The sequence below is a fragment of the Peromyscus leucopus genome, chromosome 10 (assembly GCF_004664715.2).
Source record: "Peromyscus leucopus breed LL Stock chromosome 10, UCI_PerLeu_2.1, whole genome shotgun sequence".
NCBI lineage: Eukaryota > Metazoa > Chordata > Mammalia > Rodentia > Cricetidae > Peromyscus > Peromyscus leucopus.
The window spans coordinates 35049601-35074662 of record NC_051071.1 but is presented as its reverse complement, the minus strand read 5'-3'; the positions used below and the strand labels follow the sequence as shown (position 1 = coordinate 35074662).

Genomic DNA, 25062 nt, shown 5'->3' with positions numbered 1-25062 from the left:
TTTGAGTTACTTTGTTTCTTTCAGTGAAGTTTTCTATGTATTTAATACATAATCTTCTACATGCTTGGTTAAGCTTATTCTTAATTTATTTATTCTTCATGATTCTATTATGAATTAAGATATTTTCCTAATTCCTTTCTGATTCTTAAAATCCTTTGTGATCTTCAGCTACAATTTAAACTCAATTATGATATTAAAATAACAAGCATCAGATATACTTAATTTTATAAAAATAAAATATTCAAGCTGTAATAGAGAATATAAAGATAAAGCACTATCCTTGCTCCTAGCAATTGAAAATATAATATTTTCAATTGGAAAGCCATGGTCTACTGAATGTCAGAGCCTCTGACTTGTAATAAATATTTGTGAAACAGTAAGTGGATAAACAGCATTCTGACAGTGATAGCAGTTATGAAGTCTGAACTAGTGAAGAGATAGCTGTGCCAATTTTCTGTGCCCTGCACATCCTTTCTGTGTCTTCTCAATCTGATTTTCAGAAATTCTGAATCACTTCTGTCTCTAGACTGTACTTTCTTCCCCTTTGATGACACTATTCATCAAAGCATGTGCTACCCTGGCCTAATCCTTGTTTGTCTGGATTCAGCCCAGTTTAACTGTCTCTTCTATTGTGAAACCTTTCCTGGTGGTTGATACAGTAATTAGAGCACTGCATTCACCTATGGCCTGGCATGACTACTATTTTAATTGCCATGCTTACTGGGCTGGGAGCCCTTTGAAGTCATAGGCAACTATATCTCATTCTCCTCCCCCCCCTTTCTCCTCCTCCTTTCTTCTATTTCTTTTCTTTTGCTGGTAACTGAACCCAGGGCCCAACACATGCTAGGCACATGTTCTATCTCAGAACCACACTCCTGTACTTTCATAAGAACTTTTTAAACCTTGAGACAGAGTTTGATGAGGGTGACCAGGTGGCTGAACTAACTCTATAACTCATGTACACCTTGAACCTGTGATCCTCCTGCCTCAGACTCCAGAGTAGTTGGGATTACTGGCCTACATCAACAGGCTCAGTTTAAAGTCATGGGTTTCTGTTCCTTCATTATTCTGACCTAAGACTGGTGTGTACAAGTTTCAGTTGCCCTAAAATGGTCCAACACAAACTGATTAAATTAACAGGAAAGGATGAATACTCTTAGGCTTTTGGGTTTAACCAATATTTTCCTGTTCCCTGTTCGGTTCCTTTTCAACAGCCTTCTTATTCTCACTTCTGTATTCCATATTCACATGTCTGTTGTTAAGCATGCTCTCTGAGAATGTGCTTTGTGTCCCTCTTGACAGCAGTTTCCATGATTTAGGTAAGAACTCAGTAGTTTTATAACACATTCCCAGAACCCACTTCACATTCCTGCCGTACCAATCAATATACCAACTATGGTTGGAAAATACAGCTGTTAACTAATTGTGCTTACTCAGTGCTTTATGGTTCTAAAATGATAAAAAAAAAAAAAAGGAATTATTTTTAAAGAAATGTGTGGACTTTACCCTGTTTACAGCTTCTCAACAGAATCTCCAGAACATATATTTGGTCAAAAGTTTAATAAGTGTGAGACAGCAAGATGTTACTTTACATATCTGACTTCTTTTTTTGCAAAATAATGATAAATGAAACTTACCACTGAGTTTTCATACTAACGGCAGGGAAGAACATTCATAATATCTAAGCCGAGCGTCAGTGCCGCTGCCATAGTAAGGATGTCTAATAATTTAGTCCTTCTCTGAATTCTCCTCACTTTTTAGCTAAATAAAGCTATGGCTCTAGTCAACTGGTTAACTATGATAGAGACTCTATTTTTCATTACACATATGGTTGATAGATATTTGGACAATTTATCAATCAAAAAAGAAGGTGGTATGCTATAAGAATAGAACCAATTGATTGTTGATGCTTTTTTTAAAAATTTCATTTCAATATCCCTATAAGAGTATTTAAACCAAAAGTCACAAATTATAAAGTTCCCTTGGGATGGGCTTCATCTACACTCCAATATATGTACTTCTCACTGACACCACCTTAGTTTGCTTAGAGTTGAATATTTTCCAAAACCCTGAAACCTATTTCCTCTATAAATTATTCTTCTAAATGTTTTTATACTGAAATGCCTACATGTTGCATTTCTTTCGGTATAGGGGGCAATCTCAATATTTCAGAAGACTTGTAAATCAACCATAGTGTTGTAAAAACGAAGCGATTTGGCTAGAAAAGCAAAGAGGCGGGTGCTGTCTGACATTTACATCAGAAAGTCAGCCAAGCTTCTGAGTGCATTGGTCCACGGAAACAAGAGTCCTCTTATGATAAACAGGCGCTCTGGGAGACAGGGTATTATCACAAAGAGGATTATTTATGCTAGTTCGAGAAATAAGAAAGAGGGGGAAATGTAATCCCCTTCAGATCTCAGGCTGCTGATCAAATAAAAATTTCAAAGTCATTTTTTTTCTTTTTTTTTTCCTTTTTTTTTGAAATTGGCTCTGAAGAGTACTTATGGTTTGAGTCTGAAAAGCAAGTGGGCAAAATGACCTCTGTGGATGATGGAATAGTGCATAAAAAATAGGGCTAATGCTTAATTCTGTGAAAGCAGGATTTTAATTCTCTTACATGTTAGGAACCATCTTCACTTACTGACGACACTGAGAATGGCATCTCTGTAAGAGGAAAAAACAGACTCACACTTTCCTTGTCTTGTACACTTATTTGGGAAACACAGAAACGAAGACCACAGAGAAGAATCTGTGCTCTGGAAAAAAACAAAAACAAAACCCCAAGCCAAAACAAACCATTCACAACATTTGTGCAGTGATTTTTTTTAAGGTCACACATAAGTCTGAGCTCCAGGACCCCAGGTTTCAGACAAATTCCTGACCTTCCAAAGCATGACCTGTTTTTAACTTGACATAGGAAAAAAACAAACAAAAAACAACCCTTTTTGTCTTTTGAGAGTTTCTGGAAAAGTACAATTTAAACATTCTTTGTTAGCCCTTTATTCAAACAAAGAAATCTCATGTGTAAAAATCTCAGGACAATGAGGGGATACTGAAAGATACAAACTAACCATTTCTACCAATTAGGCTAAAGCAAACTGAACACTTTTGACTATTTTCATCATTGAGAAAAGTTCAAATCACTTGAGAAATCACAGACTAACAAGTTAACATGCCAGGTTGTAGTCTATCAGCTGTGACTTCACACCTGGCTCTACCTGCTGTGAATAAACTGGAAGGGACATCTAGCCTCTATACGACTCAGTTCTGTACTCTTCAATGGAAAAAGCAAAGATTTAGCATTAGATCTTCTTTAGTGTTGCGTATTTTCTCCTTTTCACATAGCAGGAAGCAGTATTCGGCACTCACTCAACATAGTTACTACACACAAATACAATGTAAGATGATATGATTTAACATAGGCTGGCCATCCCTATCTTGAAAGTGCAAAGTGAAGAATGCTCTGAAGCCCACAACTTTGGAACACTGACATGACACTCAAGGAGTACAGGATTTGGTAGCATTTCACATGGTACATTTTCAGATTAGAGTTTCTCACGGGGCAAGTTCTGTGCAGATATTCCAAAAATCAAAAGAAAAGCAAGAATATTAAACAACTTCTGAAATGAAAATACTTCCACTCCCAATCATTTCAGATAAGGAATTCCCAGCCTGTAGTTGCTTCCAATGAATTATAGATTACATTTACTTAAGTAAATGTTAAGATGATCTTATTCAAGCTGCATCAAATGAATAATGAGGTAAATTCAAGAGATAAAGAATCTAAGAGCAATTACAGACTAATATAATCTTTCATTCCATTGTATGTTTAACAACAAAATTTCCATGTACTTGAGGAAAGTACTTAATGTGAGGCTACAATAATATAAAAGAGTAAGCCATGTTGTAGCTAAAAGATGAGTTTTGGGAAGATAATAGACCTGCAGAAAATCTGAGGGACCTTCTGCCTTGCAATACTAAAAGATAGTAACCTCCAAAGGAGTGGAAAATCCAGAGCCTGCAACAACCAGTCTCTCCAATGCTTAGCACTGATGTCACTTGCTCTCATGACATTGCATCACCAGAATGCAGACTTACCGCAGTATTTCATTTTATGTTCTGTAATTTAATGTTTTGGATATATCCTAGAAATGCACAAAATCTGTTACTGTGAAACACAAACACAAGACACGGATAATGTATACTAGATAAATGTCAGGGAGCCAAACACAATGCTGTAAGAGTATAGAGAAAATAAAGAATGTGGTTGTTAGGACTGCGGGTGTTGATGGAAGCCAGAAGAAGGTACTGCAATCTCTGGAACTGGTGTTACAGGTGGTTGTGAACCACCTGACATAGGTGCTAAGAATCAAATTCAGGTCCCTTGAAAAAGTGATGTACACTCTTACCTACTCAGCCAAGTCTCTAGCATCAAGATCTGACAATTTTTTTGCTATTATTATATTTACTCTAAGAAAGAAAGTGATATTACATATTTTTGTTAAGTGATTATGTTTGTATGTGTATATATAATATTTCCTGAAATTTCTATATTATATGAAAAAGGAATTGCTCAGGTAAGACAGTTAACATATACATTACATGAAACACTATATTTTTGTATGTTGGAATAGTTACAACTTAGTCTCTCGACAATAATAAAAATATAATACATAATTAATAACTGTAGTCACCATGGTGCAGTTGAGCAAGTCACAGGACGAATACCATATGATCTCAATTAAACATGGCATTTTAAAGAGTTGATCTCAGGCTGGCAAGTTGGCTTGATGGATAAAAGTCACTAAGCCTTGTGACATGACATTGAGCACTAGAATCAGCATGGTGGAAAGAGAGAACTGACAACTGTAAGCTGTTCTGTGACCTCCACATGTGCACCTTAACATGTTCATGTGCATCCTTCAGCATGCACATAAACACAGAAAAATAAACAAATGCAAAAAATGCTGCCCTCATAGAAGTCAAGAGTAAAATGCTGGTTACCTGGGACTGAGTGAGGGGGCATGGATTATTGTGACAAGGTAAGCCAAAGGACACAAATTTCAACTAGACAGAAGAAACACATTCAAAATATCTGGTGTATACTATGATACTCTTCTTGAAGACACCATGCTTGCTATGTAGGAACATGTATTTTCAAATTCTACCTTTACACTTGTGGAAACATCATGGCTGTTAGCACACACCCTCCTCCAAAATTACTTGTCACCAAAGTCTGTAGGTAACCCTGCTTCAAGGATGAGTGGTATAGTAAGCAACGAATGTCAGTCAAGAAAATCTAACTCTGGTTTATATAACAAAAATATAAAAGAATTTTAAATAAAAGGCTCTAAATTAAATTTTTATTCCTGATGAAAGAAAGTAGTGATTGAAAAAAGTACTTAAAATTGTCTTTAGTAAAGGCCACTCAGGAATTGTACACATGTCTGAGGCGAGAAAGGAAGAATAAAGGCTGTGTATTGCCAAATATGCTGTCCTGACACATCTGGTTGTTCCATAATACCAATGCTGACATGTCAGAGAACTTTCTCTCCTACTTAACTTTTGTTATTTGTTTCCTAGAAACAACATTCAAAGTCTTTGTATAAGCAATTATTCCAAACATGATCATTTACCCCAAGCAATCTTTAAACAATTTCATGGCTCATAAATATCTGACCTCAAAATTTGGGCAAATCTCTAAGCCTTTGTCTAATCTTTTTGTACCCACATTTGTTTTAATTATCTTGTCATCTCCAAAAATTCAAGATTGGATTTGTTCTGAGTACCAATTTATATTACTTATGTTCCCAGTTTGTTCTCTCAAATGGAAAATTCAAATAAAGCTGATGAAACACACACACACACACACACACACACACACACACACACACACACACACCCTCAGAGGTGTCAACTACCCAGAGCTCTTTGAAGTCTGTGTAATCAAGTAATTAAAAACAAATTGTGCTTTTTTACAAGGGTTTAACTCTAGCTACTATTTTCAATGATTTAATATTTCTCCTTTAAATCTAACTCCCCCCAAGTTGCTGGCATAACAGAGATTTCCCATAGCAGAATAAAGGGTGGCTGCCTGCTGGCTGATACGTTCAAACCAACATGAAGTAGCTATTTGGTTTTCCTTCTCTTCCATACTGAAAGCTTAATATGGTGGATCTTTGGCTGTAATTACCTTTCTATGATCCTCCACGGTAAGTTGTTTCAACAATATTATCTATAGAATATAGCCACCTTTGTCCAGATGCATATGTGGGTGTCAGTTCAAACACTGCTTTCACTTTGAATTTTTCCTTGATTCTAGGAAGTATTTAGATACTTGATGAACCAGGTTTCCACATAATGGATTATAATAGCTTGACATCTCTCTTCCTTAATGAATAACAACTTGCTTTCTGTAACCACTAACCTCAGAACCTAATTGGACATAGTTGGTGCTCAATAAGAATTTTAAAGTAAATGATTAAAGTCAGTAGTATTTTCTGTTATTACAATGTACCACTCCCAGGGCTAATTATCTCATTTGAGTCCATGTTGTACAAACTATTATTAGTCCCAATACACAGAGGAAAGGCTAAGGCATGAACAACTTATTAATGGCTGTACAACAAATAGGAACTGAAAGATGAATGAAATCAAGATTTATGATGGGTACCTAGCCATTACTTTACACAACTCTGCAATTAACTGAGGAGACAAACCAGGAATGTTGAGTGTCTACTGTGAGCATTTGTATTGTGCTAGGCAGAGAGGGCACACAAGTCACTAACTCTGCCCCTCAAAATGAGTGGTCTATCTTAAAAGATGCAAAGAATACACACATGAATACTCAGTGGTGGTGGTTTTGTAAGAGCAGAAAATGATTAAATACAAAATACATGCCATCTAAACAGTCTCTCTACCTATTTTGTCTAACTTCATGAGACAAATGATAGAGTTCAAAGATCTTCTATGTGATGGTCATGTATAATCTCCTCTCTCCATCCAACACATTTATTTTTAGCTTCCATAGAATGATGAAGTACCTAGTCATAAAAATAACCAGTTCCTTTTTAAAAAACATCAGGCTATGAAAAGGAATCAACATAGATTTTAAAGAAACAAATCATGCCAGAAAACACAACTCTTTATGTCATTCCATTTAGAGATAAATTGATAATAGAGACATTGCAGAAGTTTTGAGTTAGATTTGATTTATTCAGCACAAGTTAGTGTCTCAGGAAAACACACTCCCATATTGGGCAAAATTGCCACAGGTGTCGGATGAGCACTGTCAAGTAGATTGGATAGGAACTGAAAGGTCATAAAACAAAATGTAATTGCAAATTGCCTGGCATTTAGATGAAAATGCCCAAACTGCAAGGTTTATGAAACAGACATAACTCGAAAGTGATGGCTGTGTCAGATAGTTCTACAAAACTAAATATAGAAAAGAATAACTCATATATATATATATATATATATATATATATATATATATATATATATACATGAGACATTTAACAAACTATTAAATTGGGGAATATGTAGGAAGAAAAGAGCTTAAATACTTGGAGCTTAATATATGCTGTATTTTTAATTAATAATTATTAATGACTTCTCTTATTTAATAAAGAGAATGTAGACATCCAGTGCTTCTGTTACTGTCGTGTCCAGAACTCTCTTTGCAGAATACTTAGTAAACTTGCTTTCCTTCTTAAAACCTGAAATTAAAATTAAAAATAAATTTTAAAATACTAGTTTTTCCCCAAGGCCTCATATGTTAGCTTAGTACCTTTGACCGAGTCACTTAAATTTTCTGGCATCAATTACTACATAGAGTTTCTTTGAAGATGAGATAAACTAGTCTGTATAAAGGTTGGGAAACATAACCTAGTGTATACAAACCATTGATCATAGCTAATATCTTCTCTACCTCCATCTCATACCTCTAAGGGGTAGGCACCAAAGGAGCATGTGTCTTAGCATGTGGAAGGACTTTATTCAAATGTTGCTCCTTCAGTTTCTATTTTGTGACCTGTGGAGACTTTGTTAAGATTTTTGGACTTCAGTTCCTTAATAATGAAATTAGAGTTTATACTTGTCTCTTTAAGATTGCTTTAGGAAGGGAAGTAAATTAATTCAATTTGTCCCCAACATTCTTGGAAAATTAAAAATCCTCACTCAATGGCCACTCCTATTGTTAAGAAAGCCCACTACCATGGGAACTGCCTGCCTCAATTTCAAATTCCAAAGGTTGTTCAGAAGCTATTTTATTCCTCGATTAAAAAATTCTGATTGAATGCTTATAATCTTCCATGATTAAAAGCATATACATCCATAATCCCCTTGCCCCGAAAACTTACATTCTAAAGCCCTAAGCAACGTTTTACTCTATATTGCTTTTTATACTGCCCTATTTACTAGAGACATAGCAGATGTTTGAAGAATGCAAAGGTCGTTCAAATTACTGGTCAATGTCAGACATGGTAAATTGTTCAGCCTCCACAAACATGTTCTTATGTTTAGAAGATTTTGAATTATTATTGCTTGCTTAAAAGTCAGAAATAAAACTATCTGATAACAGTATCTTAATCCACATCTTGTATAACAAAACTTACAAATAATATCTGTTTTCACACTAGAAAATATTAACGGGTCTGTTTCTAAGTTTGTTGTCCACTTTGAAAATTATCTTATTTTATATGAATTCCATCTATTTTAACTTAATTAAAAGCAATTATCATTTACTGATGAGCCACCAGATGCTAAGCCCTAGGGATAAGGAAACATAAACAGCAAGCCTCTTGCTCTTGAAGAATTGAAAATCTATTGGCAAGTGCCAACCGGACACTAATTACAATGATCATCACAGAAGAATCTTGATACAGTTAACTCTAACTCAAAAGTGCTCCAAACTATTAGAATTTAGCATAATGAAAGCCAGATTAATGACGGATGTTGACTCAGTGCAAAAATTCTGAAGTAATAAAAGGTCATGCAGTTTTTAGATCAATTTATTGTTAATCTTTTCATAAGTAATATTTCAAGTTTGAATGTTTTAGTTCAGTTTTTTTCTCATTGCTTGCTTGCCCTTCCATCTTATTTTACAAATGCTACTAGATACTTTGTGGCTAAATAAAAGAATGTAGGTTAACTCAAAGCACTATGTTTATTGATAAGATAGTTGTGGCTTATAAGACCACTGAGTATTTTCTCATGGAAAAGAATCCTCATGAAGAAAACTGAAATGTATGAGAAAATCTAAGTATATGTACAGATAGCCTATCCAATGGATAAGAGCTTAGATCCAACACACTGATTATGTAAATATTAGCACAGTAACTGATAAGGATGGCTTATTTGAAAATAGGTAACAAATTATGAAAATGGATAAGAATATTCTGAATATTACTAAGGCTCCTGTCTAAATGATAGTCAGAATGAATGAGTATATGCTCACTATTCTAAACCACAGAGTATTTTAGATGTTTCACAAACTTACATGGATTAGAAAACAAAGGTGATGCTGTGAGCATGTCATAGTTTCCATGTCTCATGCTAAATAATCTACATGTATGTCCTTTCATGTGATCCTCTCTCATTGTAACTCAATAATGCAGGGAACATCTTGTTCTTCTTAAAAATAAGAAATTTAATTCAGAAAGAGAAAGTTCTTACTATGTTACCAAACAGGTACTGGAAGGATAAGTAAGGTTAAAAGAAAGTAAGGCTAATCATGCTCAGACTCTGTAGTATATTTTTCCAATAAAAATAGGTAAGCCACTTGCATTTGACACCTATTTTTACTGGTTCTCTTTAAGAGAGTGTTACATAGTATATCAGCCACACTCCAAGGCAAGCTCCATACCCAGGAATAGTTGGCTAACACAAACACAAAATTAATTTCTTGTATTTTTGTGGACTTTTGTTTCCTTTTTGTTTTTTTTATTTGTTTATTTGCCTTGACATTTCATTTGTTTTTCTCTCTTTTTAAGATAGAGAGAGAAAGTTGAGTGGGTAGAGGGATGTGGATTACCTGAGAGGAGTTCAGTGAGTGGAACAAAATGATCAAAATGTATCACATGAAAAATTTATTTTTTAAATGAAAAAAGAAATCAAGAAAAATTATTACAAGAGACTATGTAAGCCTCTGTTGAGCATTTTTAGTTACAAGCCATGTATATTATCTATAGTGGTACATATGCTACTTCTAGATAATTCCAGTATGCTAGTATACTTTCTTCTCTTTGCCTCCCAGTTTCTCATACATTTGTCCTTCAAAGCTGATATCAACCCACCGCTGAGACATCTTTTCCTTTGCTATACCTCAACCGTGTCATTTCCCATGGTAATCTTTCTGTGTACTCCCCTCTTTAATAAGCACCTCCTCTCCCCAGTTGATTCATACCAGTATCCCACCAAATCTGTTACAGTGTCTAGTGTTACACAATTGAACTAGCGTCTCTCATTTTTGATGTTAACAAGTTCAGCAGTTATGATGATTTCCACTTCTCCACCATTCTGCTATCTCCTTTGTCTTTTATTGCAACATCACAAATATCTGAACCCTGAATTTAGACAATGCTCTATTGTCACAAAACTAGTAAAATATAGTTCCATCTTCCCCGTATGCGGAAAGGTGGATTGAAAGGTGGATTACCCATTCTCACATTACATGCATATAAACTTCTCTATGAGCCTGTGGTTTGTCTGTTATTAGAGAGAGAGAGAGAGAGAGAGAGAGAGAGAGAGAGAGAGAGAGAGAGAGAGGATAGAAAAGGAAGAAAGGAAGAGAGAAAGAAAGGGAGGGAAAGAGAGAAAGACAGACGCCACAGAGTTATCATTTGAACGATGGTGTTCAATTTCAGTGAAGAGATACAGTTTAAAATTACATAAAAGTGATGGTTAATTTTGATTCTCAACTTGATGGAGTATGAAAATTAACTCAGAGATATGCCCTTGGAAAGCCCAATTAGGGTGTTTCCAGAAAGCATTCACTGAGGTGTGCAAGACCCTTTCTTAGAGTGAGTAGCATCTTCTGATTGATTGCCCAGATATGAAGAATTCTAAGAAACAAACAGTGCTTGTCTGTCTGCCTTGCTAACTGTGTGCATGTGTTAGAGCTACGGCTGCTTACTGTACTGTCCTTTACTAATATCTGAATCTAGATTCTCCAGTTCTTCTACATGGACTGAAGACCAGCTCCTCTGTGAAAATTTCCTAGACCTTCAGTGTCAGATTGGAACTACAGTAGAATCCAGCCTCATCCACTGAGCAACTACTGCATTTACAGCCTCTTCAGTATGTAGAAAATCATGGCCTACTACAAGAAAGCTCTAGATTGAAACCCAAATATCAATTCTATGAACTTAATTGAGTGGTTTATAACTGTTTCTAAAAGTTCATCATCACTATGTAAATACAGGCTATGCTAAAATTATTAAAGATAACATTTTAATCTATTTATGTATTCAAATGGAAGAGAATAATTCAATATTTTTTATAGAAATCATTGTATTAGGTTCTTCAGACCCAAAGGAGTTCACTTTTCACCATGTAGTGAGAGAGACGGATAGAACAACTGCAAACCAATCAGTTTAGTATGATAATAACATTCAAAGAAGAATCAAGAACTGTGCTGGATGCAACCAAAGGCAGAGGGGAAGTCATGTTAGAAGAATGTGCAGAACGGTCTGCCTGAGTGCTTGGCAGACATGGAGTAAGCATGTAGATGATTAAAGGGGACAGCTCTTGCTGTGGCTGGGCTTGTTGTTTTCTGGATTACAGTCCATTCCACTTTCACCTAAACCGAGCCTCCTTGTTCAGTGTAACACCAGCTTGTCAAAAATCACACTTCATAGTTTTGTTTTGTTTTGTTTTTTTTTTTTTTTTTTTTTTTTTTTTTTTTTTTTGCAAACACTTTTAGTGTTAAGTGAATGAGAGGGGCAGGGGGAGAAGTAGACAGAATAAAATTCAAGAGAAACAGGGCCAAGGAAGAACCCTACAGTTGGTGCAGATATATCACATTTGATTCGGAGTTATTTTGGATACAAGGACCAAAATCTCAGGAAACTAATTAAACTTCAGAATATATGAGTAGAACAGAGGTTTATTTTAAGGATATGGAAACTTCTTCCAATTTGTGGACTAGTAACAAGGCATGCCCAGAGTTCACATAGTTAAGGAAATAAAAATTAAACAGCTAAGGCCAATCTCTTCATCTCTTTGGGACCACAAGACATCTGTGATATTAGTTTCTCACTGAGATATTTCATGCCACTCACTGAGTGCCTCACTGCAACAAGGATACTAACTACAATATTTTCTTAAATGCTTGGATACAGATCTACCCACTTAATGGTTACTATCTCTGTCTCTCTCTTTAAGCCATGATTTTCTTGGAGAAAACTTTCATTTCCCCAGTAATATATTGGGTACTGAACAGCAGCATGAAAAGTTTTTATTCACACATATTATTCAGGTTTATCAGGGCAACGCCACCTAATAAATGATCCATTTACTTGTTAACCAATCATTCTTTCTTCAATTCTTATTGAGCACTCAATATAAACCTTGAAGTGCTGAACCCAAAATATAAATGGAAGCATGCTCACAGGGGACTAGAACTGGCCATTGAGAGATGGGTCAAACTTTAATCAAGTGGTCACACAAACGTGAACTGAAGTTGGAACAGCGGTTGCAGTGGAATTTGTATTACCAGAAGAGTTTCTAACACACACATGAACTTATCAAGTAATTGCATACTGTTTTATAGATAGGGCTATTGAACTGAAATAGGTAGAATTCACAGAGGGGAAGGAAGTATATTGGCATAGAAGGGAAACTTTGCAAAAATTACCATAACAGAAGAAAAGAACAGCATGCTGATATTGGCCCACAGAGTATAAAATGTGATAAATGAAGCCACAACAGCATCATAGTTACTATAGTTTGCCCAATTTACTGTACCTATTGTAAGACAGATACAGAACTGGAAAGACAATATTTTGAAAGATGTGAATGAAGAAAAATACCATCATGTTCTTGTGTGGAAAACAAAACTCCAGCTGCAGTATCAAAAATGGATTAGGGAGAACTGGGGTGATGAAGGTTAAATTTCATGTGTCCACTTGTCTAAATTATGGTTGCTACAGCAAACGATAGTTAAGGTATTTTACAGTTGCATTTAACAATAGTAAAGTAAAAGATGTTAACCTTAGTAACATGGGTGAGTCTCCAGCAACCTGCTAAAGGCAAGACTCATCATTTTCTGAAGAATAATAAGTAGTGATTCAAGACTACAGCACAGAAAGTCTGCTTAGGTTTCAACCCCATTGATCTTCCCATAGATTTCAAACTTAAGATTTCAACATAAACTCTATCTTGAGTTTCCAGCTGGAAACTGCCATCTAGCCATCCCCATAAATTTCAGACTTTCATCCCCCATAATCCTATGACTCAATTCTTGAAAATAAATCACTTTATATGTAGATAAATATAAAATTTTTCAATCAAACCAGGAAGAGTTTGTTATCATTTGAATAAGATATTTAGTGAGAGAGATGGAGGGAAGCTGCTAGATCCTAGAAACATTTAAACGAATTGGTGAGTTTGGTGATGGATTTCATGTGGAGGGAATTCAGAGAAGAGAAGACAGTGTTAAGTATGGAGTTTTGGGTTAAGCAGACTTGGCACTCATCAAAATGAATTCTGAGATTTAAGGAACTTCAAGACAGCAAGCTATATTAGCCTCCAGGGTAAAAGGCTGTCTGGAACCAACACAAGTATAGAGTTCTTGCCTTTTTGAATGTAGCCTATGATTGACACTATTAATGCAAAGGAACCAACTGTGTAAAAATCAAACCAGAAAAAAGAAGGAAGTCTTGAATCAAGCTGAGGAAGTTTCTAACAGTGGGGGATCTTATATCGTGTACTCATACACATTCACTGGTAGTGGAAACTGGAAAACAGTCTCCTTCCAAAGTGTTGTGTGGCAATCAAGGCAGATTTACCTAAAAGGGAGAGCCAAGTGTGTTTTACAAACTGGTTAAGAGCCAGTTTTACTTTGTTATCACATTTTCTTCTCCCCAAGGATGCTTCATAGGCAAAAGTAAACTCAATGGTTCTCTCTGTCTTTCATGAGCTCCTTACTAACCACTGTTTTCTTATATCAACCCTCCTTTGTTGAAGATGTAAATATACTAGAAAAGCTGGATTTTGCCTATCTGCCACTCTGAATGGAATTTTGTGTCCTAAGAATTGATTACAGCACTTAGTCATTTACTTATTACAAATACAGAAGTCAGTCTTTGGAGTAGATTCAAGATCAGTGGTTCTCAGCCTTTTTAATGTTGCTACCCTTTAATACAGTTCTTCATGTTGTGGTGACTCCCAACCATAAAATTATTTTGTTGTTACTTCATAACTGTAATTTTGCTATGGTTATGAATTATAATGTAAATAGCTCATATATAGGATATCTGATATTTGGCCCCCAGGGGGTTGTGCACCACAGGTTGAGAATCACTACTCTAGATGTTCAAAAATTGTTGGGGAACAACAAATGTATGGAATTTTAGAAGTATTATTGACTTCACCCTAGCTCTTAGCAGTAGCTATAGGAAACACACACATTTGGATAGCTCTTAAAATCCTTCCTCCAAAGCTTCAGTCTATATGACATTTTAGACAAAGTATCGAGGAGCCATAAACCTGCAGTTATCTCATGTAATTTCTTTCCATGATATGTTCTCATCAATAACATTTTAATCAGTGTTTTATGGATCCTTTCAAGAAAGTCATTTGCTCCTGATCTTAGCTATCTATCTCCAGTGCAATAAGAGATGTGTGTAAATAGCTCAGTTGCATCAGAAAGCCACAACCCAGGAGTTTAAGGATGAAGATGATAATGAAAAAGATAGGCATTAAGCACTATGTCACTCAGTCACCATCCAAGAAGGAGAAGTAAGGTGAAGGCCTTCATAATGTTTTTGGCCACGGAGATCAGCATTAAACATTTTACAGCTCTGCCCCAAAGTGACCTCCTCTAACAACTTTTCCTCAATCTGTCAGGTTCTACACTTCAAAATCAGAATTGTGCACTCTACATTTCTACTCAAGGTTATTGAAAATCCTCTCTTGAAAGTATATTGGTGGTTTTTAAAAAAGTACACAAGGAGAAAAATCTGAAACATTCATTTTCTAAGGAAAACAATATTAAAGGGCTTCCTCTCTGTTTTAAAGACAGAACCAGCTTTGATGTGATGGGTGCACTGAACATGTCAGGCAGAATGTTATCAAAAGAAATAGTTTCAAACCATTCCTAGGGAAAAATACATTTTGATGTCCAACTCTCCTTGTCTTTACATGAAAGTACTTGGTTTAGAAAAAATTTTGCTTTGACCCAGAAATGGCAAACATATGCAATTAATATAGAAACAACAAATCTGAGCTTCAGAATGAGGACTTTGAACTCTGTGATTAAAGTCAGTTCAAACAACATGACCAGATACTACTTTCTTAAGAAATACCAATTTGTTAACTGAGAATAAAATTGTTTCCCTGGGTCCCCTGAGAAAATGGCAATGCTAGAAATTCAATTACGGGTGTTATTTTGGTTGCTAGAAGACCCTAAAATCTATTGCATCAGCAATGACAAATACTATTTCTTCCCTTGAGTGAAAATTTAAGCAATTAAGTGAACCAACCTCTCTTTCCTTTGTTTTCTCTGTCACTTCCTCTCCTCTTAACAAAACAGTTGACTAAAAAGTAACCGCAAAATAAATCTTATTTAGGGATAATTGGCAATCTAAAAATTTACCTCATTTCTTTCTCTTTTTGCTTTACCTGAAGCTAAAGCTGACTGTGAGAAAGGTCGTGATAAACATCTTAGGCTTGAAAGCCATCTTACAACACAGACAAACTAGATTCATTCTTGTTTATGATTGAGTCTGTTTCTCAAGGATTGGGCTATGCCCCACCTGTAACCTTAACTACAAATGCTTCTGTATTTCCTGCTCCAGGAAACACTACCATGCCTTTGTTTTAAAAGGTTATTATAACCACCTTGTTATAATTACCTTATCATGACCACCCTGCCACCACGTGTTTGTTTTAGGAGGTTGTTACGACCAACTTATGCTTATGTTCTGCTCCTGTAACTCTGCCTGTTTGACTACCAAATTCCCCATTTGGAAACCCCTGACTCCTGAACTATAAAAACCCCTATCTTGTCCATGTTTAATGCTGATCTCTTGAATCCTGCCTTTAGGGAGAGACAGCCCATATTCGAATAAAAAAGCTTGTTTAAATTAATTTGGCCCTGATGATTTGGATCAGTTGAATTTCTCCTTGTATCTGTGGGATCATCAGTTGTGTACACAGTGTTTTCTTACAATCTTTAAACAAAATAAAAAATTTCACATGTGAGATTTTAGTAGCTGTGGGTCAACAAAAATATCCTTATGGTGAATGAGACTATTCAATCTCCAGCAAGCTCTCTATCTGACTTTCTTTATGTAGATGAAAATGAAGCTATATTGTAAACTTGGCCCTGTGACTCTACCCTGGAAACTCCAACTGGAGTGCTTTGTCGGAAGCTTTTGCTGCTAAAGAAATCTTCCCCTTCTCTGACCTTTCTGTGCTTTCTTTTCTCCAGAAGCAGATTCCTGTACATCTCTCTTCAGCTTGGAGACATTTGTTTTACCAGTGGATGAGGCATATCTTCAAAGGGGAAGAAGCCAGGAATGAAAACCAGCCATTTTGTCTAGGAGAAGTCCAGAAGGAGAAAGTGGAAGACCTCTAGAGATAAGGAAGTGGAAAATGAATTCCCAGCTATGCATAGACATTGAATAGCCTCTGGCAATCAGAACACCAGAGAACAAACAGAAGCTGCCAGTGGGAACTCAGGGGTACTTGCATGTGGGGGTGGGGAGCCATGCTGCAGGGATAGGATATGGCTGGGGCTGGAATCCTAATTATTGCATTTGTTTTTAATGAAGAAGAAGATTCATCGAGGAAAAAGGAACACCTATAGAATGAGGATACTTACCTTGTGTTTATTCTGTTTAGGGTTTAAATTATTTTACGGTCCAATACAATGAAAAAGATCAACCTGTCTGAATTTGGACAGTTCCCAGCTCTGCCTACTGTTACTCACTGTAAACCAGGATGAATTTCCTACCATATATGAACACTTCAAGGCAAAGTTTATTTTACATAGCCTATGACATACTATATATAGACAAAATTCTAAACAGTCTTATTAAATAAGAAACACAAAGCCAAATACAGAGTTAAAAGCCCAAGAGATCAGAGCACTAGCAAAGAGCAAAGACTGCCTTTAGCTTACCACTCTCTGTCATCCTTCCCCTGAGAGAGAGAGAGAGAGAGAGAGAGAGAGAGAGAGAGAGAGAGAGAGAGAGAAAGAGAGCTTCTTCCTATGTGTCTTGTGTTTTACTGCTTTCCTGTTTTGCCTTCTCATTGGCTCTAAGCCCAGCCACATGACTTCCTCATCACTGCCTGTCTATACAGACCTCCTGATGTCTATGGTTAGTACTGGGGTTAAAGACTGGGTTTCCACACTGTGTTCTTGAAGCTCTGCCTGCCATGTAATATGATTAAGGGCATGGGTTACCACCACCTGACTTCTATTCCTGGCTTGCTAATGACCTCTGATCTCTAGGCAAACTTTATTTATTAACATACAAATAAAATCACATTTCAGCACAATTAAAATATCACCACAACTATATAGGACTATGAAAACAGTGTTCCACTTCAATGTTTCCATTTAAAAACTAGGAGTGCAGTAGATGGCTCTCCCTACACTCAGAACAGATAGATTGTAGGTGTATGTAGAACTTTATTTGCAAGCAGAATCCAAGGAAACCTTGAAAGTTGGGGAAATTAGGTCTGATGACTTCCTGCTTTGCTAGTCTAGACCTTCTGTACTTCTCACTACTCTGAATGGCCCAAGCCAAGTACCAGATCAGCATCAATCAGTTAAGTCAAAGGCATCCCTGCAGTACATAGTGGAGTTGGGGTCAGCCCAGGAGCCTAGGATGAGTTGGTGAATGACAGTCCTTCAATCTTACTCAGTATCACAAAGAACACCCCTCTTAAAACTGAGGGTGACAGTCAACCAAAGCTGCATGTTGCCCCCATCTGAGATAGTCACTTTGTAGGAGCCATCGAAACATAAAGCACCAGATAGGACCAGTAATGTGGGGATGGGAAAGCTATTTCCAAATGCTTTCTAATAGACTGCCTGCAGTTTTGACTTAATTAGAACAAGATTCGTTCACATATGCAATGGTGCACAGTCTAGCTTGCAAATGTGACCTCTATGGCTTGACCACTGTGCTAATGCTCCCGGAGAGAGGCTGCTTAGAGTGGCAATGGCCACTTGGACTCTGAATTTCATTACTTCACTCATAACTGAATACCTTATGTGTATGTTTTATAATCTGCAAAAGTGATAGCTATAACATTTTGGGATTAGGAATGTCAGGACTAATTGTTTCTGTTCCCATGAAAATACTAATGTGGATGGCAGGTGCATAATAAGTATTTGCCAAGCATCACCTTAATACTACCTGTTTGCTCCCATCAAAGATTTAGGTCGTACCCATCAGTATCCTAGTTTACAGATGGCCTGGAAACTTTTGTCAGTTATAAGGACGTTGCCTAGATTATGTAAATTGTAAGTAAATATGTACAGCTTTGTATTCAAGTGTGTCTGATTTGAGCATTTTCTGTATTGATAATTTTGATTGTTTTACACTATACTGCCCTTGAAAAAGTTAGAATGCACTTTTGAAAAGGCAGTAATACACAGCATTTGTGCTTCTTTTACAAGATAGGAAGATAAAAAGTCTAACAATTGATGTTCCTTTCTCAACAGTTCCCCTGTTGTCCCTCTGTCTTTCTTATCCTCTTCCCTCTTTTTTCTTGTAATGATTAAATGATCTGGCATAACACAAAATGCAAATTATGTTCTATTGCCCTAAATTGTTCCAGTTCATTTAGCTCACCATGAGCATTCATTACAGCTAATTATTGTAACAGATTTTTATTATTCATAATTATTTTTTCATGTTGTAATGATCATAAATTTTAAAATTTCTGGCCATCATGAGTTACCATTCATGCATGCATGTCAGGCACGTTTTTTTTTTCTTAAAGAACATTCAGATGCTCATTATCATCAATACATTTGTAGGTTGTTATGATTCACATCCAATAAATTCCTTTTGGGGTGTTCAGAATGCAATAATTCTCAAGACTAATGATAAACTGACACTCTGCTTAATTTTAGAAAATCAAATTAACTACCTCTGATTAGATGTGTGGCAGATTTCACTGTGCTAATTGTGTCAGGTTCGTGACCCCAGGCAAGAGAGATGCGTTCTTAACTCACTAGCATGCATTGATGTCTATTTTTAAAGATTACTCTCCAAGGTGAGTCAATAACACAGTAGGTTTTGCATCAGTCTTCATAGAGATCACCTCCCCAAACTGGCAAATGAGACAAATGCCAGAAATCCCTGAGCATGAGAAAGTGATGGAAGTACACTTTCACACCATTAGTCAAAGAAGTAGGCTTATATTGTCGGGGTGTAGAATTAGGACATCCTTGACACAAATCTCATGTCATGTGAAACAGACTTTACTTTGTTATTTTACTCATATAGTTCAGTTTGGATTGACTACTTGTTCCTTGATATATTCATGACAAAATCATTTATTCATGACACACTCTTGAAGCCCAAAGAACAATGAAAGGGTATAGTTTCCCTCTTGAGTTTGTGCCAAGAACAGGGACATAGTCAGTGTCAAAGCATCATGCTGAGTGTAAGTCTCAGGGTGCAGTAAGCATCTAAGGTCTGGGGCTCTAACTCCCAGTCTTCAGCCAGACTCAAAGCTCTCCCTTATTCAGCTCCAATGTTCAGGTATTCAATGAGGGGCAAGTTCTTCTTGGCATTTTTATCTTAAGGATTATTTTTAGCTCTAGGGCATTAGGTAAAATCTGAATTCCCATGCTTCTTAAACGTGAGTCATGAGTTCTGAGCTACTATCTGAGCATTTGACATGGTACCTTCTTAGTACCCTTTCTTACATATTTGATAAACATTCAACACTCTGTAAACCTCAGCAAGACCAGTGACAAGAGCATCCCCATGCCCTTCAGTTGGTCCATTGTCCTTTCTAATTACTCACTGGCTTGAGCAAGGAGAATCTTTAACTCTTCTTTTTGACTTTTTAAAATTTCTTAGCAAATCTTTTCACTCCTACCTCTATGTCTCACCATCATTACAGCTGGCATTCTGGGTCTCATCATCACCTAACACCCGGGCACTGCTAGAATCTACTCTTAACCCCCATATACTAATCTCATCACAAAACACACTGATTTTTTCTAAAGTATAAGTTAATGTTGCATGTGTACTACAAACTCTTCAGGAACTTTAACAATTTCTTTGATTCATTAGAATCCAAAGTGTCCTCACCACAGAACTCTGAATGAACTAACCCCTAACCGAATCCTGTATTGTACCACCTCCCTTCCTCCTTCCCTCATATTCACAAGGCTCAAGTCATGCAGGTGGTCTTCTGATTCTTAGAATTTATTGTTTGACTATTAATATTCATTAGCCAAGTGCTACAATTGCATACTCCCCGCATATTTTTCCACCTAAACCTCACAATACCTTTAAGAATAGGTATTATTAATATGCTATTCTACAGATGAAAAATAGTACAGAAGCCCAGAAAGCACAAGCTTTTCTAAAGAGGAGCAGCGTGAGAAAAATATGAGAAGACAAATGATAGTAGTACATTGATGTACAGGGTTTACTGCCACTAGTTCTTCCAAGCCAAGTACTCTGAAATCTATGACATGATCATGAAGCAAACCATATATACCCAAACTGGCTCTATCACAGCTGCTTTTCTCTGCCCTGAGCATCATTTTCACTCAATTAGAAATTGTCATGTCCAAGATACTTGATTGAAATTAAAGCAAAAATAGTGGGGTAGGGACATTATTTCAAGCTAATTTTTTTTGCTAAAAAAATTTAAATGTTATTGAGAGAAGAATAAGATCTATACTAGTTTGTCTTTGTTAAATTTGTAACCTACATGAGCTTACCAATGTTTATTTTTTATAATCACATAAATGGGAAAAGGAAATCTAGCATATGGAATCTAAAGAGGCTAGTGAACATTTGACCATGCACACATAACCCCCGGAACATGAAAGAAAAGAATCATTTCTAAATAAATAATTATGCAAGCTAAGTTTCAATATTTATGATTTTGAAAGTTTGCTACTTATGATGAGTGTTTGCCTTGTTAACAAAATATATGGTAAGAGTAAGGTTTCATTGAATGGAGACACATTCTAGAGATATAGAAATAAATCTATTCTGGAGATATGGAATAATAAATTTAAAGGTAGAGAAAACTTAGTATGATTTTTCTTTTGGTAAAACATACAGCACAGAAAACTCTTCTGTAGGAAAGACAAAACCAAACAAGGATAACTAGTACTAACATTGCAATTGCTATTTCATTAAGTGGTCCTTTCCTATTCTTCTTCAAATGAACACACATCACTCTGTAACTAGACAAGGTCCTTTTGAAATGCTTTTAATTTGTGTTATATTGGGTGCTTGTTAGAAGGCAACTAGGAAAAACTATCCTCTTTGTCCCCCTAGATGTTGAGTAAATTTGTCGAAATATCAGAGCCAGATGATTCTGAGATTAGTGCCTACACCACAAATTTGGTAGCATGTGTACCTAGCAAACTTCCTGTAACATAGAGTGAGCATAAGTCAAGCATCAAAAGGAAATAGACATATTTGATTTATGTTCACTCTATGTTACAGGAAGTTTGCTAGGTGCACATGCCACAAAAATGTATGTATGTAGACAATCATGCAAACAAGTGGGAATGGAGCTGAAAAAAATATAAAAAGGACATGTTTTGAAAATTGAGAAAGAGAAACTCCTAATTCAGTCAGCTTCATACTCAAAGAAAATCGTGCAGTGCCACTTGAGTCACTTGAGCTGGAAATGAGGACAGATGGAAGAGTGGAGATTCAGGGTCACTCCAGATGTTGAAGATGGCATTTTCAAAAAAAAAAAAAGTTAATAAGTAACACGGATATGTGTTCAGAGAAACACCTCATCTACAGTTGATTCATTCATGCCATGTTCCTGAGGTTGTCATTAACTCACTCCAGCACAAGTCCTGTTTTGTGTTTGCAGCACTCCAAGTCAAACACACAGCCTGTGAGCAAAGTTTGACTATGAACATCATGATCTGAATGGCAGCTTGCCTACCTTTTACTAGACTCATATAAATTCTCACCAATTAAAGTGTTTGCTTAGGGTCGGGCCCCAGAAGGATCAACAGTTTCTCAGCTCTGGCCCTATCTTGTTCAAATTAAAGAGGTACTTGACTGGGCAACTTGCTTTTCTATGGAGTCCTCCCCAACACCACCAACTTTAAGAGAAATATATCAGGAGAAAGAGTAATGGTTCTCAAAGCCCAGAATGTGTCTACACAACACAATTATCTTCTGACACATGGAGGACTTGTAATTTTTTTCAGGTTATTCTTGAGACCTACTAAAGTAGAATTGTGTACAGGATCAGCAGTCTATTGTTGGGCAAATACTCTAGGTATTTCCAAACCATGTTAAAATTCAAGAAACAGTGATACAGAGAAGATGACAGGTAATTCCTTAATTACTAGTAGGAATTCTGAGCCCAAGACACAGTGCAATTCCTTGAAGAAATTTTGTTTCATCAGGTAAAGGTATAAAAGAGGTTCTGAACATAGTAATTACTAGTTGGAATTCTGAGCCCATGACACAGTGCAATTCCCTGAAAATTTGTTTCATCAGGAAAAGGCACAGAAGAGATTCCTCATGTAGTAGGTATATACCATTTGGGTTCCTTCTCCTAAAAGCTTGCCCTACACTATTCATAGAATAGTGGTATTGGCACCTTTACCTTTATGCTATTCTTTTAAAGAGTCATTTACACATCATTTGTATTTGTTATTCCTAATTCACATGCCAGAATTAATTATATACACACGTGAACCTAACTCATGCTTTTATTAGAGATAAATTTACTCATAGATTGACTTTACATCAATTCTATTTAAGAAACATTTCAATGTGCTGCAACTCTAGTGTATACATAAAAATAGAGTAAAACACCATAATATTATAGCTAGATGCTGTTGGTGACAAAAAAGATCTTGACCCCATCCTTCCTCTATGTGAAAATCAGAAACATGTGGATTCAGGAGTGTTAAATATCTGTATTTAAACTCCAACTTCCTCTAAAATAGTAGTACTGAAAAAAATAAACAGGAAAGAGAGCTATCGTTCTTATGTTATTATATACAGCCCAATTCCTGAAAGATCAAAGTCTTTTAACTTACTACCTTAAAAAGAGCCCTTGTACCCCTGTCAACATCCTGTGGGAATTGCTGCTCTATCACAGTATCTCTCATCTCTAAATTGAGGTTATATCATCTGGCATTTGCAAAAAATGAAGTTCACATAAATCTGGCTACCCAATGTTGGTGGAACAAATTCACCAAAAAGACACTTGCCTGTGGCCTTGCAGTCCCCAGCTCAGGCCCAAGCTGCAAGTGGCTAGTTGTGGTGGCACATGCCAGTAGGATTTGTTAAAGGAGGCAGAGGCAGGAGGATCCCGAGTTGAAGGCCAGCTGGGGCTGGAGCCAGGCCCCAAATGGAGGCAGTGGGACCATGGAAGCTGTGGCTGCTGCTCTGCATTGGCAGCTGATTCTCATTGTGGTGGTGGCAGCAACACTGCTACCGGGGATGAAGGGTTTACCTCTGTTCGTTCAGAGAAGAACTGCCAGGACCATCGTGTTACAAGAAAGCGTTGGTGATGATCAGTTTGAAGAAGTTTGTCTAGGCAAGTGGTGGGGAGAAGAAGTTGCCGTGAAGATATTCTCTCCTAGGGAAGAACGTTCGTGGTTCCAAGAGGCAGAGTTTTATCAAACTGTGATGTTATACCATGAGAACACCCTAGGATTTGTAGCAGAGAACAAAGACAATGGCACATGGACTCAGCTGTGGCTGGTGTCGGAATCCTGTGAGCATGGACCCCTTTTTGATTACTCGAACAGATACAGTGTTATAGTGGAAGGGATGGTCAAACTCTCTCTGTCCATGGCAAGCGGTCTTGCCCATCTTCACATGGAGATTGTTGGTACCCAAGGAAAGCCAGCTATTGTTCACAGAGATTTGAACTCAAAGAAGATCTTGGTGAGGAATAATGGAACCTGTTGTATTACAAACTTGGGACTGGCTGTGAGACAGGATTCTGCCACAGATACAATTGATATTGCTCCAAACCACAGAGTAGACACACACACACACACACACACACACACACAAGTTTTCTGCAGGGAACCATGACCACATCTAACAGCGACTTTGAAGTCTCCAAAAAGAGGATGGAACCCCACAATGATGGTCCGACTAGGACAATGATAATGCCATTAAACTGACAAACACCACCCAAAGATCTGCTTTGGACTACAAAGTGCTCAGGAAATTTTCAAGATGACTAGCTGATATGATCCAGCCTCACAGACTACTCAAGCAAGGACTTGAGACAAGCCCTGCACTTTTGTATTATGCAGAGACTGGACAAATGATACGGCTAACTCTCCCAGGACTTGACAATTAACCCAAGGATGTCTTAGCCCCTGACAGCAGGAAGTAATTTTAAGAAAAATGATGCCCACATTCCCGAAAGGTGGAATGGGTGGTTTTTGGTCATTCAATGGCTTATGGATAATTAGCATTGTTTAGGATGGTTGGTTACAAGTTGCTAATTGATAATGGTCAGGAAAAAAAGCTAAACAAGGAGATTAGATTCAAGGTTTTTGTTTGAAAAAGAAAAAGGGGATATAGATAAGAGGTAGATTACTGAATGTACTCTAAAAAATATAGAAATGATAGAATAGAGGGTAGATTATTGAATCTATTCTGAAAAGAGAATATG

At 36.7% G+C, this 25062-nt stretch overlaps 1 protein-coding gene across 1 annotated transcript; it reads left to right on the top strand.

The window, feature by feature from the left end:
* Window positions 1–23792: 23792 nt before the first annotated feature.
* LOC114690920 (TGF-beta receptor type-1-like) lies at window positions 23793–24416 on the top strand (the record flags this gene model as incomplete). Its single annotated transcript, XM_037208845.1, has 1 exon — window positions 23793–24416. A coding segment is annotated over exon 1 (624 nt), but the record flags the coding sequence as incomplete, so codon positions are not given.
* Window positions 24417–25062: the final 646 nt, after the last annotated feature.